The sequence below is a fragment of the Armigeres subalbatus genome, chromosome 2 (genome assembly GCF_024139115.2).
Source record: "Armigeres subalbatus isolate Guangzhou_Male chromosome 2, GZ_Asu_2, whole genome shotgun sequence".
Taxonomy (NCBI): Eukaryota; Metazoa; Arthropoda; class Insecta; order Diptera; family Culicidae; genus Armigeres; species Armigeres subalbatus.
In genome coordinates this window covers 65,518,322-65,538,686 of record NC_085140.1, presented here as the reverse complement: position 1 = coordinate 65,538,686, position 20,365 = coordinate 65,518,322, and the positions used below count along the sequence as shown (strand labels likewise).

The following is a 20,365-nucleotide window of genomic DNA, read 5'->3' as shown; positions in this document are numbered from 1 at the left end:
TCGGTTCCGGCCACTAGCATGTACTTTGTATTCGATGCATTCACCACCAGTCCAACTTTTGTTGCTTCACGTTACAGGCGGGTGTACAGTTCTGCCACCTTTGCAAATGTTCGGCCGACAATGTCCATGTCATCCGCGAAAGAATTAAATTGACTGGACCCGGCACTCCACATGACACCTTCTAGCGCAATGTTGAACAACTGGCACGAAAGTCCGTAACCTTGTCTTAGTCCCCGGCGCGATTCGAACAAACTGGAGTGTTCGCACGAAATCTACACACAGTTTTGTACACCATCCACCGTTGCTTTGATCAGTCTGGTAAGCTTCCCAGGGAAGCTGTCCTCGTCCATAATTTTCCATAGCTCTACGCGGACAATTTTCCAGTTTTCTATTATTTTGTCGACTTTTCCCATATAAAATTCATGTTCCCATTCAGACTTGAGGGATCTGGCTGAATTTTTTTAGTAGCTTCTGGGAGCAGAACACTTTACTTTCAGGGGATATCAGCATCGATAAAATGATGGTACTTCATCCACGCGTCTATGTGATGATGTGATGATGGTGCCGTTCTTCTGCACGCCAGATCTCCTAAACCCATTCTGGAGTATAATGTTAAACAATGAATTTGAAAGTGCTTCAACCCTTCTAGGTAACAAACGGTGTTGACACTTTAGTCTAAAAAATCCTCAAGTATCAGCCTAATCAGTTTCGTCGAAAAACCACAGCTCATTTCTTTCCACTGAATCGTACGCTGCTTTGAAATCAATGAACAGATGTTGAGTCTGCAAGTTGTACTTCCGGAGTTTATCAAGGATCATCCACTGGCTAAACATCTGATCCGTCGTTGATCGGTCTTCACGAAAACCTGCCTAGTAGTCGCTGACGAAGTACTACTCAATCGGTCTCAGTCTGTTAAACATCTAAAGTACGCTTCTCATATCTACGGTATCGTTTTGATTGTTGATTGCCATTAGCCACGTCTTTCCTGTTGCGCTTACGGAAATCATAGACACCTGCCACACGACTTGATGGAATCATATCTCTCGAGGATTCTGCTTCGTACGCCTCATCTCTTGTGGCCGACTGCGCAATCAAGTTAGTCTCATGTTTTTTTAGCAACTGCGCTCTCACAAAGCATTCTGGTTCTGCTTGACTATAACCCCACAACCTATTTTTTCCATCAACTTGGCATGGAATGACACTGTTGATTCGCCAGGCTGCTGATTCATATCAGAGAACGCCTCATGTTCCGCCGAAGTATCCGGCATGGATTGCAAGTAATCGTAGACGTTCGGATCACTCAGTTTTGGTCTTTTGGACTTTGCGGCTCAAACAATACCTCGTAGCTCTTCTCCTAAACGGAGCTGCGATCGTTGGATCGGATCGTTAGCATTCCATACTGACGCCGCAATTTCGAAGTTTGCCATGTACGTATTTCAGGACTCCTACATTTTGTGTTCTACTCGGAAACGTGGTCGTGGTCCCATCGTACAGCTGCTGAAGTAGATAAACCAGCTGGTCGATTAACGTGTTCATTAGACAAATTCCAATCTTGATCATATATTCAGGGTGACAGCGGAGACGTTTGGATAACCATGTGTTCCCAGAGCTTGGATTAGTGCTGTCATACTCTTCTGTATTCGAGTCTCTCCAATGTTTCTGACTTTTCTTTCACTTCCTTAAGTGTTTCAGTGATGTCAGCGTTATCGGAGCTTCATGTTCTCAGAAGAAATCAGAAGAAATCAAAGAACCATCGCTACTCGACCTTAAGTCGATACTTGTCTTTGTAAACTTCACCTGTATTCAGGCCTGATCGACAATCTCCTGACCCTCAACTTGCCGGACATATTTTCCCTCACTCACCATATTTTGTAAAAAAATGCTTATCGTTCGTTCCAATGCACTCACCTGCAACCGGGCATAGAAAATATTCTATAATAGATTACTTCTATTTCCGTTATATTCCTTCAGCGAGCATCCGAGCGAGTTACCGATAAAACTGATGTTTGTTGAAAAAGGACGAGATAATCCAGGTTGCTATGATTAGCTTGAGGCGTAAATGCTTATAATGAATACGAGTGCATAGTGCTTTCGTATAACGGCTCACATGGCATGTACGATTGTATAACATTTCACCGAAAACTATTTCGCGGAATTCATTTTCGCGGTTGAACATTTCGCGGAATAACATTTGGCGGTTTGTAACTTTTCGCGGTACGACATTTGGCGGTTTGTACCTTTTCGCCGAATGAATTTTGGCGGAATGTACCATTTCGCGGAATGCACCATTTCGCGGAATATTAATAATAATAGCTTTTATTCATTTAGCATTTCCACAATTATTACCTGCGAGGTTTCTAAGCCAAGTTACCATTTTTTTACATTCGTATAACACGAGATTAACAGATAAGAACTTTTATACCTAAAAAGCCAAAAACATTTTCTTTTTCGATTTTCGAAAACAGACGATTTTTTTCCTAGACCGGGCCAGAAGTTGAACCCTCCCAAGTAACATTTTAAAGTTTCATAACGTTCATGAAGACCATAATTTAATCTTCAAGAGTATAAAACTAGCATAAAACCAAAATGTTACTATGGCAGCCTCTTTCAGCATAGTCTTGCTTGGCAGCCACGCATCTTCCTGCACGGCTAAGGAAGGCCTCCAAGAATATAGATAGAAGTAGGTAGAAGTATAGGTAAAAGTAATTTTCAAAATTTCAATTGCCCCTTACAAAACCTTTATTATATATGACAGACGGGCATTTCTTTACTTTGTTGCGGATAGCCATTTTTATGAATAATCCTTTATTTCTTCCTGTCGCCTTACACCGAGAAAACGTATTCATTAAAATATGACATTATATTCTTCCTTTGCTTTGTACCGGGCAGATTCGTTCTTTTAAAAAAGGTTCTATCAACTTCTTTTGCCTTATACCGGGCAGACACATCCATTCAAAGAAGGCATTATCAACTCCTTTCGCCTTATGTCGGGCAGTTGCATCCATTCAAAGAAAGCGTTACTCCTCCCTTCGCCTTATACCGGGCAGACGCGTTCTTTTAAAGAATGCATTTTTGACTCCTTTCGTCCTATACCAAGCATATGCATTCATTTAAAAGAGGCGTTACCCCTCCATTTGCCTTATACCGGGCAGACGCGTTCTTTAAAAAAAGGTTCTATCAACTTCTTTTGCCTTATACCGGGCACACACATTCATTCAAAGAAGGCATTATCAACATTTAAAGAAGGCATCACTCCTTCCTTCGACTTATTCCGGGCAGATTCGTTCTTTTAAAGAAGGTTCTATCAACTTCTTTTGCCTTATACCGGGCAGACACATACATTCAAAGAAGGCATTATCAACTCCTTTCGCCTTATGTCGGGCAGTTACATCCATTCAAAGCAAGCGTTACTCCTCCCTTCGCATTATACCGGGCAGATGCTTTCTTTTAAAGAAAGCATTATTGACTCCTTTCGCCCTATACCAAGCATATGCATTCATTTAAAAGAGGCGTTACCCCTCCCTTCGCCTTATACCGGCAGCCGCGTTCTTTTAAAAAGGGCATTATCAACTCCTTTCGCCTTATACCGGGCAGATACATTCATTTAAAGAAGACGTTACTCCTCTTTTCGCCTTATACCGGGCAGACGCGTTCTCTTAAAGAAGGAATTATCAACTCCTTTCGCATTATGCCGAGCAGATGCATCCATTTAAAGAAGGCGTTACATCTCCCTTCGCCTTATACTGGGGCCCGGGCAGACGAGTTCTTTCAAAGAAGGCATTATCAACTTCTTCTGCCTTATACCGGGCAGATGCATTTTATGAAGGCGTTACCCTTCCTTTCGTCGTATACCGGCCAGACGCGTTCTTTCAAAGAAGGCATTATCAACTTCTTCTGCCTTATACCGGGCAGATGCATTTTATGAAGGCGTTACCCTTCCTTTCGTCGTATACCGAGCAGACACTTTTTTTAAAGGAGGCATTATCAACTTTTTTCACCTTATACCGGGCAGTAGAGATGGTGGGGTTTTAGGTTTTGAAACCCGCAACCCGTATCGAACCCGAACACGCTGGTACGGGTTTGTGATATAAAAAAAATCAAGGTTGGGTCGGTTACGGGTTTAAGAAATAAAATACTGAATATTATTTTATTCAGTTTTGTTAACTGTGAGGCTAGTTCGTTGTTTAAGCTTACATTTTTTTCGATTTAAAAAGAATTAGGAAATATCTAGTTTGAATATTCCGTGCAAAACTTTTGTGCGAGCTTAAATAATTGAATACATTGATTGGTTGAAAAATTGGTTGAATACATTCCACTAAAAAGAGCTTAAAATATTTTTTCTTAAATAATTAAATTTTGTCGGGTTCGGGTCGAGTACGGGCTTACGAATGCAAAAATTCTCGGGTAAGGGTCGGGTTAGGGCTTGCAAAATGTGAAACCCGACAATCTCTAAAGAAGACGCATCCATTAAAAGTAGGCATTATCTTTTCCCTTTGCTTTATACTGGGCAGATGCGTTAATTCATAGAGGGGGCTACCTCCCATCTTTTTTCAAATCGAGCAAACCTGTCCATTGCACTTTGCATTATACCGATTGGATGCGGTCATTCAATGAAAGCATTACCTTCTTTCATTATTTAAATCACAATCCAAAGGAATTTAGCCCGGATTGCATCTAATTAAGCAGAAATCGGTAAATATTTGAATGATAACTATTCTAACTGAATTCCGCCAAATGGCATTCCGCGGAATGATTTTCGGTGGATGCCGCGAAATGTGTTTCAGAGAGTTGATACATTCCGCGGAATCTCGTACCGCGAAAAAAAAATTCCGCGAAATGTTTTCGGCGAAATAGTAGGTATACAACCGGCATGTACTATTCAAGTTCATCACCTAACGGGTGGCCACTAAAAAACGGGAATTCCAATAGAGGAACTGTACCGGTTTTGGCCATGTTCCTAATTTGGCCAATTTTGCGAATAACTCCAAAAATAAAGCAATTCGCGAGGGTTTTATTACTTCCAACAAAAGATATATCCCTTACTTTACAACGCTGCTTTCAACTGATCGATTATTTTGGAAAAATATGTATTTTTCAGGGTTGGCCAAATTAGGCACTAAGTTGGCCAAAACCGGTGCACTTCCCCTACTTGAATACATTTCTATGAGAACAATAGTGCTTTGAGAGAAATATTTCTTTATGTGAAAAAAATCCTTAGAATATGAAAATGTTGCCCACAGACTTTTACTCCAACATGTTCTGTTGTGTAAAATATGCCGTGAAAACAGGAAGTACTGTGGCGCGCATTGTGCATCAAGCGAACAAGAATCGTGGGGACAGTACACGGCAATTTTAAGCGTGAAAATGTTTCGAAAACTGTCAAAGGATTTTGCATCTGCTGACCCCGGTGTATACAAAGGTGGTTGGAAGGCCCATAACGCGAAGCAACTGATCAATAGGATCAGAAGCATCATCCGGATATGGCAGCCGTCCAGCGGTCATGTGATACCTGCAAGATTAAACTACGCCGCACGGTGGACCACGGACCATATGCTATTATTTTTTAATCCAAGTTTAAAGAGTAATGCCAACTCTTTATATAACGTATATCAGATTGAACTGTACTGCTTTGTAGTTTTCTTCCAAAGCCATTCTTTCCATTCCCGCTTTTTAGTGGTCACCCGTTAGTACCACATACCATCACCAATGACAACCTTAACATCGTGTGTTGGGCACTCTCAATGCTATCATAGATCGCGCCCTTCACGTCATCGGGCTTATCGTTCGTTGGGGCATAGATGCTGATCAGGCTGCAGTTGGCTGCTTTTCAGATATTTGCTTCCCGTCATCATGAATCCAACTCCACGTTCTGCTTTTTCGCCGCCGCTTGCTCTACTTTTGTCTTTCTTGGAAACTTTAGAACCTTCGGTAGGCTAACTTACCAGGGTTGTGCTACCTATCTCGTTTTGAAGTGGCTGCCTTTTCGATGCAACTCAGTGTGCACAGTTCTGCTTAGCGTCCCTCGCTGGAACTCGGACGATGATTAGCCGCTCCTGACATTGTTTATTGTTTATTTATTTGCTAGGGACCACGAAATGGGGTCTATTCTATTCCTCCAGGTACACGAAGTACCAATGGTACGCATTAACCAGCATTTGCCATGCCAAATAAATAACAGTGCGGTATTCTGGTGACAATTATCTGAGCAAGTGAAACACTTGCTTGCGTTTCCCGAGTACAAGATGTTTCTTCTTCAGTTTACAACCTATAGTGTCATTCCGTGACGCTGGCATTCAGCGATTCAGCAAGCATAGCGAGTTCATGCGATGTTCGAAGAGAGCCTATTCGAGATTTATTATCGTTAAAAAGTGAGGCTAGGGGAGTTCCGTGGTCTAGTAGGCTACACATTCGCCTTATAAGCGGATGGTCATGGGCTCGATTCCCAGCCTCTCCAACAAACACTTTTCGTCAATTATTGGCAGCTCAATACTGAAGACGGCGTTAGGGAGACACGCTCATCCGATGTGCAACCATTCAACGCATGACAAATGACACCCTTCACCGGAGGTTTACCCTCCAAATGACAAGATTAATGGAAAATGGACAAACGCATCGAACTATGGACAACTGCATATGGACACCTAGATGGACCTACAACGAACAGGCACAATTTCTCACTACCGACAACAGACAGCGTGTGGACGAGACAAACGGCAACAACAAAAAAGGCTTTAAATAGATTCTGTGTGGATTCTGTTGAATACAGAAATGCCACAGTAGGTCTCGGTACAGTAGCGGTTAATACACAGTGTGCCAACCAAATGAATAAACGGAATAAAAAAAGAAATAGGCTACTGCAAGCTCTATGAAAAATTTCGTTCCAGAGCACAGCCGTTCCTGCAGCTCAATTTTGTCTCCTTTGTTTTATGAGTGATCTTATAGCCTCCACGTACACTTAATGTATGAGAAAAGCAAAAAAATCATTTGCTCGTACTATCAGTAATTTATGGTACGAATCGTCATTATTATCAGTCTATTGTGTCTATTATCTAACAGCTAAGCCTTTTTTATTTGAATGATATTTATCATAACAGCTCTCATTGTCCATTTTCCCACTAATCCTGTTCTCAATCAAGTTTTGATACTGCTATGCTAATTGTATTGTTTAATATTTACCTCTCTCATATGCGGGTGCGAGCCAGAAAATCTCGAAATGTTTGCACTGTGAATTCGAGTATATGTCTTTCACTGTTTTTAGAATTATTTAGTGAGGATCCTGATTCAGATTATGTTTCAATTCGCAGTAATATCTATGTAGGATGTATGTCCTATTATTTTTAACATGCTCCTATATTAAACACATATATATCTCATACATGATGCTGAAAGTTGGAGGAAATTTCAGTCCACGTCTACTGGTTATTCAACGGCTTGTGAACGTATTTTAATGCGTTGGAATATAGCTTCAATAGTTTGTAGAAGGCCGGCGGTAAACGGTGGCAAGAAGTCCAAGAAAAGGCTTAAAAGACAATCCGATGAATTTGTTCCTTCCGTATTGACGAAACAACCCAAGTTTCATTTTAGGGAATAACCAAACTTTGATTCAATTGTGAAAAAAGTGACGAAGGAGATAGAATCTTTACACTTTTCTGATTTTGTAAGACGGTATTTACTTTCTCTGTATTTTTATCTTACGTCTCAAAAATTGTATTATCTCAACTATTTGACTTATACTGGTCAAGTTTATACAAAAAAGGCATTACTTCCTCTGTTCGCCTTATACTGCACAAATGCATTAATTTGAAGAAGGCATTATCCCCTTTTCATGCTTCTACCGGGCAAACACATTCATTTGATAGAAGCGTTATCTTATCTGTTCGCCTTATACCGGGCAAACGCGACTAATTAAAGGAGACATTATCTCCGCTGTTCTCCTTATACCGGGCAAATGCGTTCATTTAAAAAAGAAGGCATTATCTCTCCATTTCGCCTTATACCGGTCAGATACCGAGCAGATTACTAGATATCTGATGGGCTACAGCTCTTCGATGAACCTACGCCAAATGGATTATCTTTCTCCACTGGACTCGATGCTGGGCCAATCGCTTCCAGTCGCCCTGAACATTGAGCGCCCTCACCGGGCAGACACGTTGTTCGAAATAAGGCGCTATCTCCTCTCTTTTTCTATTACGTAGAATAGCACTTTTCCAAGTAATAAATGCGTCAGTTTAAGTTTAAGTTTTACCTTCCTAGTGCATCGGAGCCCATTTCGACCCAAACGCACCCAAAACAACGCTGAAACTTTGTAACGCAACGAGATAAAAATCTGAAAAATTCTGATTTTTCCTAACTTTCGGAAACTAAGATTTCCTGAGAAAATCAGCTTCCAGCGACATCTAGGAGAGGCGCCACAAAAAAGTGAAACATTATGCATTGGGGTCCATTTGGACCCAAGATTGCATCACGATCACAAAAACTCAAATTTCAACCGATTTTCGATCTTTGGGCACCAGACGAAAGTTGTGGGCTCCTAGAATAAGCCAACGGGGTGATTCATCCAAATTGACCCCTCTAGTCCCCGGGGAACCTGTACTCGAAAGGTACTGTTTGAGCTTCTTAGATTGGCACCTATTTTTCGAGTTTTGTGTTATGAAACAAAAAATTGTTTGCAAAAATGTGCTCTGATGATCCCAACTGCATTTGCTATCTTGTATATGCCATTTCTGGGTAAATTTATCCCTCGCGCGTGTGAAGTTTGTTCCGTTAATATACGAGCGGGAGTCTCCAAGAAAACTATTTACCTTCGATGATGCAGAACGTGTGACTGACATCCATGTGCAACGACAAGTTATACAGAAATTTCTGGTTCATTTGTATGGAAGCCCTCCTTTCCAAAGAGGGGAGGGGTCTCGAACCATCTTAAGAACCTTCCCCGGCGGTGCTGGATATCACATTAGTGCAAAGTCATTTTAATTCAGACGCTTTGCTACACTCCATGTCGTTTTATATAGTAAATATTGCAATTATATTTTCAGATAGATTACTGCTTTTCAGATGTTTATGAGCATTATGCGAGTACCACTCGCCCTCATTACAAAAAATAGCAACACTTATTTGCACTGAGCACTATATACGAGCACCACTCGCGCTTATTACAAAAATAGCGACACTGAGCACTATATGCGAGCACCACTCGCGCTCTTTTAAAAAAATAGCAACACTTAGTTAAACTGAGCACTTTGTGCGACCCCAACTCGCGCTCATTTAAAAAAAATAGAGAAACTGAGTTACACTGAGCACTTTATGCGAGCACCACTCGCGCTCATTTAAAAAAATAGCAACACTTAGTTGCACTGAGCACTTTATGCGAGCACCACTCGCGATCATTACAAAAATAGCGAATCTGAGCACTTTATGCGAGCACCACTCGCGCTCATTACAAAAATAGCGAAACTGAGCACTTTATGCGAGCACCACTCGCGCTCATTACAAAAATAGCGAAACTGAGCACTTTATGCGAGCACCACTCGCGCTCATTTAAAAAAATAGCAACACTTAGTTGCACTGAGCACTTTATGCGAGCACCACTCGCGCTCATTACAAAAATAGCGAAACTGAGCACTTTATGCGAGCACCACTCGCGCTCATTACAAAAATAGCGAAACTGAGCACTTTATGCGAGCACCACTCGCGCTCATTTGAAAAAATAGCAACACTGAGTTGCACTGAGCACTTTATGCGAGCACCACTCGCGCTCATTACAAAAATAGCGACACTGAGCACTTTATGCGAGCACCACTAGCGCTCTTTTTAAAAAAAATAGCAACACTTAGTTATGCTGAGCACTTTATGCGAGCACCACTCGCGCTGATTTGAGAAAATAGCAACACTGAGTTGCACTGAGCACTCTATGCGAGCATTCTCGCGCTCATTACAAAAATAGCGACACTGAGCACTTTATGCGAGCACCACTCGCGCTCATAACTAAAATTAGCAACCCGATTTTTTTAGACAGTATCTATTTTCATTAGTATTTCACTGATATTTGCTGATATCTTAGTTTAGGAAAAGTTTTGACTCAGCGGTCGTAATGTCGAGTCGAAATATGGGTCTGAAAATACCACAAAGTGAATAAGGGTATGTTCACAAGTTAATCAAACCAAAAAGCAAAGCATGGCAAGCCCTTCGCACGTCAATGCCAGCAGAGAACACAGTTGCCAAACTGAAAGGCAATTGTAAAGCTGTGACGTATATATTTTCACGTATGTGTACTCACCATTTATGTATTCTGAAGTATACCTATTTCTTCATAACGGGAATTTCCAAAAGATACCTCCCCCGATAATGATAGTGTTTTTTTTTTTGAGCACTTAACTTTCACTTTTTTTTTATCACCCGCGTAGTACAAACGAAGAATGGTACACGATACAATTTGTCCTTGGGCACTCCCGCTTGTTTAAAACCAGATTCTAAATAAATGTATGTTAATATACGAGCGGGAGTCTCCAAGAAAACCATTTACCTTCGATGGTGCAGCACGTGTGACTGACATCCACGTGCAACGACTACTTCGATTATTGTTTATTCGATTATTGGTATCAGGCCTACTTTGATGGTTTCAATATTTATTTATATAGTAAACGGCAAGTGCTATTTCACTGCCACACAGGGCGGTCATCGGAAAGCCCTCTGGAATATCCGGAACATCCGTAAAAGTGACCAATTCTAAAAATTTATCTTAGAGCTTAGCGATTTTTCGTAACCATTCATTCTGGCAAATTGTGGGTGCAATCAATAGTTAAAGTCTTCTGTGACCCCCAAATGTCCCAGAACCGGTCTTCCGGAAGATTCGTAAAATAGTCATTTCCAAAAATTCATCCCAGAGCTTCCAGAGTTTTAGGTAAGCATTCATTCTGGCAAATTGTGGGTGCAATCAATAGCAAATGTCTCCTGTGACCTCCAAATGCCCCAGAAATGGTTCTCAGGAAGATCCGGAACATCCGTAAAATGGCCAATTCCAAAAAATCATCCCAGTGCTTCGCGATTTTTTGGTAACCGTTCATTCTGTCATATTGTGGGTGCAATCAATAGTTAATGTCTTCTGTGACCCCCAAATGTCCCAGAAACGGTCCTCCGGAAGATCCGGAATCCGCAAGCTCCACAAAAGTGGTCAATTTTAAACTTCATCACAGAGCTTTGCAAATGTTTCGTAAAAATCTATCCTGATGCAATCAATAATGAAAATCTGGAGTTGTTACCTCCAAATGCCCCAGAAATGGTTCTCCGGAAGAATCCGGAGCATCCGTGAATGTGGCGAATTCCAAAAGTTCATCCCAGCGACGATTTTTTCGTAACCATCCATTCTGGCCTGCCTGTGAGTGCAATTAATAGTGAAAGTCTTCTGTGGTCTACAAATGTCACAGAAACAATACTTCGTGAGATCTGGAACATCCGTAAAAGTGGACAATTCCAAAAGTTCAGTAGAGGGATTTTTTTTCGTAACCATCCATTCTGGCAAATTAATAGTGAAAGTCTTCTTGAATTCCCGGAAGAACTTGCGGATAAATTCCCGGAGGAACTTCTTGAGGAATTCCCGGAGAAACTTATTTGAGAATTTCTGGAGGAATTCCCGGAGGAACTTCCGGAAGAACTTTCGGAGGAGTTCCCGGAGAAGCTACCCGAGGAATTACTTGATGAACTTCTGGAGGAATTTGCGAAGGAACTTCCGGATGAATTTTCAGAAAAACTTCTAGAGGAATGCCTTTAAGAACTTTCCGAGGAATTACTTGATGAACTTCCGAAGAGATTACCAGAGGAACTTCTTGAAGAACTTCCAAAGGAGCCTCTGGAAAAGCTTCGGAGGAATTCAAGGAAGAACGACGCCACTGGCTAATGATGATTCATTACACTAACTTTTGGAATTGGCCATTTTTACGGATGTTCCGGATTTTACAAAGGGCTTTTTATTATTGATAAGAAAATTATTTTGAGCTATCTGTGGAATGTCTTTACTTGTCATCAGACGAGTTTGTACAATTCCATTTAATTCCACCACTTGATTGTACCTTTGATAGATATTAGACCTGTGCGCCGATTGAAAATTTATCGGCGGCGTCACACCGTTGGGTCGGCGTGTGCTTATTTCAAGCAATAGCCGTGAATTCCATCAGGAAGTCCTCTGAAAGCTGCTTCAGGAATTGCTATGAAACTTGCTCGAGAAATTCCTCCAGAAGTTCCTCCAGGAGTTCCTCCGGAAGCTCCTCCAGGAGATCCTCCGGAAGCTTCTCCAGGAGTTCCTCCGGAAGCTTTTTCAAGAGTTACTCCGGAAGGCCCTTCAGGAGTTACTCCGGAAGCTCTTCCAGGAGTTTCTATAGGAGTTTCTCCGGAAGTTTCTCCAAGAGTTCCTTCGAAAGTTCCACCAGTAGTTCCTTAAGGAGTTCCTCCGGAAGTTCCTCCAGGAGGTCCTCCGGAAGTTCCTCCGGGAGTTTTTTCGGAAGTTCCTTCGTCTGTCTCTGTCAAGTATCCTGAGAATACCGTCACAAACTTTATTGTTATTCGAGTAGCTTCTGCCTGCAGTACAAAAAAGTCGTCTCCACCTGATCCATCCACCTTGCTCGCTGCGCACCTCGCCTTCTTGTGCTCGTCGGATCGCTATCGAGAACCATTTTCACCGGGTTATTGTCCAACATTTTGGCAACAACGATAGATGGTTCTCCCAACGGGCATCCCACCATAGATGATACGCAGCACTTTCCAATCGAAAACTCCGAGTGCGTGTTGGTCCTCCACGAGTACCGTAATCCGGGGGAACATTGATCATTTTTTTAAATTGTTTTGTAAATATTTTTCCCGTAAGTGAAATCATAGATTTTTTCATATTTTTAAAACTACAGTTGACTCTCTACATCTCGATGTTCTATATCTCGATATCTCTCCATATGTCGATGGTTTCCTCGGTCCTTTCAATCTACATACATTTTGTCTTTCTATATCCCGATAGCCTCTCTATATCGATGTGTTCTGTTCATATTTTGTTCAGGATTCACTCTGATTATGTCGATATATTCAAATTTCTAGGCTAGGGTGAAAGATCCAATAGTCGTGGGTGTTCCTATAGTTGCGGTAGTGTTGTTTTTACAAAATCTACGAATTGAACGCAGTAACTCATGTAGTCTATCAATTTGTTGACAAGTCAGTAGACGAAATAAAAGGAAACAGGTTTGGATTTCCCTCAAAATCGGTAAAGTATCACTAAAATACCTTATCTTTTTCTCGGCTTTGCACCAATAGTTGCGGTAGTGTTCCCATAGTTGCGAGTCCCATATGAAAACAATGGGATTCGCAACTACAGGAACACGAACTAAAAAATTATGCAACTATTAGAACACTGCACCAATAATTGAAGGTACTATTTTAGGTGGCAATAATGCGATAATGCTTTTCAGATAAAATATGTTTAACGATCTTTCTTATACACTCTTGAGGTAAGTGCAATAAATTATAGACTTGATGAAAAGCAAAAATTAGTGGTGGAACGTGCTTAGTTCCTCCACTATTGGGTCTTTTACCCTACTAGACCAGCTTGGACAATAACAAACACATCAACGAAAAAAAATGACAAGTTTTGTTGTCGTTTTTTCATAGCAACGATCTTTTTTGGATCTAGTACCCATTTCAATACTCCTTCCATTCCTCGATCTCTCCCTATCTCAATGGTCCCTTCAATATCGAGATGTGGAGAGGCGACTGTAGTACTTTTATATGAAGAACGTAAAGTTCTGTCTCTTTAGAATCCGGAATCATTTAATGAATTGCGGTGGAACGGAAAGTGATCGCTGCAGAATTATTTTACAGCGCTATGTCAACCTAGGCGCTCACTTTCTGTGGTATAAACTTCATGATGTTACGTGCAGCGAGTCAAAAATTATTCCAGATGGAAGCCGAGAGGAGAGAAAAAATTCTGCACACCCCCGTCAAAGTCGATTTAGGACAGCTTCTGGGCCAAATATTCAGCATGGCGACGGCAGGAGGAGTTGGTCCTGCGAGATTAGGTTTGCTTTTATGGACAAATTTGCCAAAAGAAACTGATGATTTGGCGATGGATATGCAGCTGTAGAGCAAAGACCAAAGTGTTCGTGACAAATAAGACGATGGACTCTAAGCTGTTTAAGGAAGAATGTCTCAAAAACCGCGTACTCAGTTTCATGAAAGCCCATGAAGGTCCCGTGAAGTTTAAGTTAGATTTGGCGAGTTACCACTATAGCCGGGAAGTCATCCAGTTGTACCGCGATAATAACGCAGATTTCAACAATAAAAACGTAATTCCCCCAACTGACTGCAGTTCTGGCCCATCGAGACATTTTGGGCTATGATGAAGCGGAAGCTTAAGAAAAGTGGATAAATAGCTCGGAACGCGACTCAGATGACCAAAATGTGGAACAAATGTGGCAAGGAAGTTGCCTCCGGAGGTGTGCAGCGTTTGATGAGAGGAATAAAAAAGAAAGTGCGAATTGTCACTAGAAAACTAGAAATAGTTTGCATTTATATTTTTTCTTAAAGTACAGTAAATTACCTTTGTTTTGATGTATTAACCTTATTTGTATGTCAATCCGTTACCTAGATACAGATGTTTTATTATTCCGGATTCTAAATGGTCAAAGCTTTATAAGGTTGTTGTTCTTGATTATTTGATAATTTTAAACTTGTTTTAAAAATGTTTTTTGTCGAGTTTTTGATTTTTCAATTTGGGGTAATTTTGATCAATCATTTATCTATAGAGAAAACGTATAGGCAATTATAGTTTGAATCTCTTACGCTGAAGCTATATGCATCGATTGTTTCGAGAAAGACATCATCACCGCTAGCGGAATTATCTGGTTTTTTAACAATATAATTCAAAATTTCAAAACAAAAACTATGGATTAACCAAGGAAATAAGATTGCTTATCTCATAACTATAGAAGCTTATTTTTTTTTGTTATTATACTTGTTTTGAGTTCTTTTTTGACAGCTTGCTCAAAAATTTAATGTTAATTTTTTTTGTTCAAATTTTGGCGATGCTAATTCATCCAAAGGTTATATCATTCAGCAGCAAATTTAGTCAAGATTAGGATAACTCTAACTAACTAACTCACAATAAGTAATTGTGATAACAGGAAATAATATTTTATTCATTTCTTGAAAATGGTGAAACTGATCAATGTTACCCTGTTGATCAATGTTCCCCCGGATTACGGTATTGTCCAGATCTCGTGTCCGTAGAGGCCCACCGGTCTAATGAGTTCTATTCGATCGAAGTGTCTTACGGAATCCCAAATAAGTACGATTTCCTACCACAATGCGTTTCCGAATTTCTCTGCTGGTATCGTTGTCGGAGGTCACTAGTGAGCCCAAGTACATGAATTCTTCAACCACCTCAATTTCGTCACCACCGATACAAACTCGTGGTGTTTCAATCGCTGAAGTCGATGAATATAGATAAAGGGCATGTTGTATTTGCGGCAATTCTGCAATATTTGGCGTATGACGAACACCTAGTAGAGTCTTGGTAGAGCGTTCGCCTATGAATCCCACCTGATACTGCCACACAAGCTTTCTTGCAATTGGTGTTAGTTGACGAAGTTGGTAACTTGGCTTAAAAACCTCGCGCTTACCCAAGTAACCAAAAGTTCCTTTAAGAGTACGTTGAAGCTGAAGTGAAGCTGAAACGTACTCTTAAAGGAAGTTTTGGTTACTTGGGTAATAACTGTGGAAGTGCTGAATGAACACTAAGCATCGAGGCGGCAATGTCCCAGTGGGGGATGTAGGAGAAGAAGAAGAAGTATTTGAACCGATCTTAGATTGAGAAAAGTAACAGTAAACTAGAAGCATGTATACGTGCGATGGTTTCGGTTTAATCTGGTTTAATCGGTTAATATCAACCTTTACGTCTAACCTAACCCGTACAGTGTTTTCTAACCCAGGAATTCGTGATCGAAAATGTTTTGGCCATAAAAAGTTGATTTTAGAGGCTCAGTGACTTTGGAGACAAGTTTCAGTATGTTAAGCTCCATATTTCGGAAATATTTTTTTTTGACTAATCTATAAAAGTGAGATGGAAATTCTCTTTCCTTCAATTATGAAGATACAAAATTGGTGTCTTCGAGAAAGTCGTAGAAAAAGTTTCTACGAAAAATTTTGATATATGAACTTTATTTCTATATGCTATAGAAGTCGACATATGAGTCGTTATTTATGAACGACAATCAAAAATCAGGGTTTTCACGATACTTTCGTCAATATATTTTTTAGATTTTTCAAATGTTCTACAAAGATGTCCGTCGCGATAAAAAACATGAACCTTTTAAAGACAGTTTCTTCTTATCTTCAATATTGACGAAGTTATTGACGATTTTTTGTTCAAAAATGTGCATTTTGACATTAACTGCATACATGTAGGGGCAAAATGGGGCAGAATTTTAATTAGGAAATTGAAAGTATAACTCAAGCACTAACGGTTGCATTGTAACATATATGTGACTTAGCTTGCCGTAAGCACCGTATGGATATGTTTTCTTCTTCTTCTTGTTATATATAAAAAAATGAATTGGTCTCTATTCTGCATAACTAAGAAACGGCTGGGTTCAAATTTCTTCATCACAATTTCCAATGGGCTTACATAATATTTTCTTATGTAAAAGTCACGACTTAAACTGAAAAAATATGAAAAATTCAAATTAGAATTTGTATGGGTATTTTGTATAGGCAGATCACAACACGCATTCTCACCTACTGTGCAAGACAACATCTGCCGGGTCATCTAGTTCATGATAATAACACTTACGCCAGACTTATGTCTTGTCTTAATGTCTAAATTTTGAAAATGATTATCGAATCAACGGATATTTTAAGGAGAAATACCAATATATCGGGATATTGGTATTTCCAGAGAATTCTAAATGAAAAGAAATAAACTAAAATGTTTGGAACACTTTTCTGTTGAGCTGTTTTGCAATATTGTGATGTTTTAGACTTAGCAAACCGGTTTTTTATTATTCCGAAAAGTAAATAGGTAAAACAAGTACCCTCGAATTGTTTACATAAAATTATATTTAAACTTATGATGTTTGAGGCGTCACTAACCATAGTTTTCATACAATAAAGAATACTGATTTACCCGATCCGATACTGCAGTTCCTCTCATCAACATTCCTGGCTGTATGGTGATTTCTAAAATAATACAATTTGCCCAAATACACTGGGGTCGCTTTTTACGTGACTTTTTGATGATTTTTTTTTAATTACGCGTTGTTCAGTTCTGAAAAACATCCATAATCATTTAGAAAATTTTGTATTTGGCTAAATCATAGGTCTGGCGTAAGTATAAAGACTAAAGATGACCCTGTAGACGTTGTCCTGCACAGTAGTCGAGAATGCGTGTTGTGATCTACCTTTTTAAAATTTCCATACAAATTTTATTTTCAATTTTTCATATTTTTCCAATTTTAGTCGAGATTTTTACATGAGAAAATATTCTATAAATCCGTCGGACATGTTGATAAACAAATTTGCTGAAGAAATGAAGAAAATCTATCCAGCAGTTAGGGTATCTGTTCCATTATTAATAACATGCTCCTATATCAATAACATTCGCAAAACAGGCAATTTAGGCTCAATTTGTGTCGTGTTTTGTTGTTTTCCAGCGTGCTCACTGCTGAAAAAAATCGCAAAAATGAGAAATAAAACAATTGGCGCACCAATTCTTTGTTTTCGAATGGTATTGATTTGGGTACATGGTATGAATTCAAGGAGCAGTTCCCCTATGTACTATACAGACCAATTCATTTTATATATAACAACAAGAAGAAGAAAAAGATGTTCATACGGCACTTATGTCAAGCTATGTCACATATATGTTGCAATGCAACCATTAGTGCATGAGTTATACTTTCTATCTCCTAAATAAAATTCTGCCCCATTTTGCCCCTACATGTATGCAGTTAATGTCAAAATGCTCATTTTTGAACCGAAAATCGTCAATAACTTCGTCAATATTGAAAATAAGAAGAAACTGATTTCGAAAGGTTCATGTTTTTTATCGCGACGGACATCTTTGTAGAACATTTGAAAAATCTAAAAAATATATTGACGAAAATATCTTGAAAAACCTGATTTTTGGTGGTCGTTCATAAATAACGACCCATATCTCGACTTCTATAGCAGATAGAAATAAAGTTTATATAGCAAAATTTTTCGTAGAAACTTTTTCTACAACTTTCTCTAAGACACCAATGATGTATCTTCATAATTGGAAGAAAGAGAAATTCCATCTCACTTTTAGGGGGATCAGCAAAAAAATTTTTTTTTCTAAAATATGGAGCTTAACATACTGAAACTTTTCTCCGAAGTCACTGAGACTCTAAAATCAACTTTTCATGGCCAAAACATTTTCGATCACGAATTCCTGGGTTAGAAAACACTGTGCCGTGTATGGTATGGTAGCGCATAAGCACTAGATGGATTAATCTAATTGTTTTTGCATGTTGACGCAATAAAAGAACTGGAATTCCACAAATATTTATACACCAGATATTAACTTGCGCGGAATGGATCTATATACTGCGCAGATAATATAAAGCAATTCACTGTTTACAGCAAAGGAGCGTAATCGCCGTACGTAAATAATAAATATTTTTCTAACCGCTGTATTTTTCTCTTCTCCACAGACGTTAATAAACATGGCATACTGTTGCCTGATTCTGCTTGGCAAATCGATCCAAAAGGTGGTCTTCGGAGAACTTCGAATTTCTGAACAACAAGTAAGTAATGAATGATTGAATACTAATTATTTATTCCATTCCATCGTTCATTAGCTTTTATGAGGTGCTATTAGTAGAAGACTATACATCGTATCCAGTTTGCTTTCAAACGCTAGTATGTACGACCAGCAATCATTTTGAGGATAGATGTACAAATTATTTTTAAAAATACCTATAAACACGATAACGGTTTATGCGTATGGTTTAATTTACAATCGTCACACGAAATGACTCTTATTAGAACGTGATGATTATCTTCAAAAAAATTTCAAAGGATGTCTTGAAATTGATAGTTTTCTTAGCTAAATCATCGAATTATGAATAAACTTGTATACCAAGCAGTATAAGTGTTACGATAATGTCTAATGAAAATAACGAGAAGGCTTTCTTCCTCCATAGAAATTTCCTTTTTTTGGCATTTGTTCCATTCTAAACAATTCCATGGCAATACATGGATCAAACCAAGATATCTAAAATGATCTAAATTTATTGGATCAAACGATTTTGTATATCTCAAACTTCATTTCGCTATATTAGGATAACCAATAAAGTTGTTAAATTAGTTTCACTAAAATGTTGTTCACAAGTAAGTATAGCCATGGTACACCAACCCAACCAAAAAAGCCGGTTCACTATCATAAATCACCACATTTTCCAAAAAAAGACAACAAGCTGCTATCGATCTGACATTGAACTCTTTCAAGGTCCTTTCGCCTACCAACCAATCACCAACCATAAATTGAATCTAAGAAATTGCGGCCCTCTGTCTGCTACGAATTAATTTGGTGCCACTCACAACAAGTTAGTTGCGATAGCGACCGACTGCAAACCATTTCAGCTAGGTGGCCAGTTTTATGATCCATCAAACGAAAATTGTTTGCCGATTTATTTGTGATATCGGTGATGATGCCTTAAGCTACAATTAATCATCACAACAAAAGTTTGCAGGAAGCAATGAATATTGGCTGTTTGATCAATGAACGATTGGTTTTGTATAACAAAAACAAGGCATGATTTGAACATTCGTTGTTGGTCGATTAGATTACTATTGCATTTACTAGCTTCGTCACTTTTAACTTTGGGTTAAAAAAATAAATGCTTGAAAATATAATCTAGCATCACTGTTTTAAAATATGGGGGTCTACTGAATTGTAACCTGACGAATATCGTCAGTTCAGCTTATCAGATTTCTACGAGCAATTCGTGCTTGACTATTTTTTTTTGTTCGTTCCGCACTGTGACTAAAAAAGTTTAATAAATATCATCTAATTTAAATTTATATCGAAGTAACTTAATCTCATTAAATCTCTTTTCACCACCCACTATTGCATTCTGATGTTTCCTTTTATTTCTATCTACTTCGCCTACAGCACATGAAGGACAAATTTTGGAACTTTATCTTCTACAAGTTCATTTTCGTGTTCGGCGTCGTGAACGTGCAGTATCTACATGAGGTGAGTAAAGCGTGATTTGCTGTTTTAGATAACGTGGCATTCAGCCCACACCTTAATGGTGGGTAGGTGTGGGAAATAGCAATCAGCAGTTTGTAGAAGAATTGATTCGTCACA

General features: G+C 39.2%; 1 protein-coding gene across 3 annotated transcripts in view; it reads left to right on the top strand.

The window, feature by feature from the left end:
- LOC134208776 (E3 ubiquitin-protein ligase AMFR-like) overlaps window positions 1-20,365 on the top strand; it is a 170,533-nt gene that overhangs the window by 86,247 nt on the left and 63,921 nt on the right. For all 3 annotated transcript variants that reach the window (XM_062684707.1, XM_062684705.1, XM_062684706.1), the window contains exons 3-4: window positions 18,705-18,797; window positions 20,168-20,251. In XM_062684707.1, the coding sequence (XP_062540691.1) occupies window positions 18,705-18,797; window positions 20,168-20,251 (177 nt within the window). The remainder of the gene's footprint in view (window positions 1-18,704; window positions 18,798-20,167; window positions 20,252-20,365) is intronic.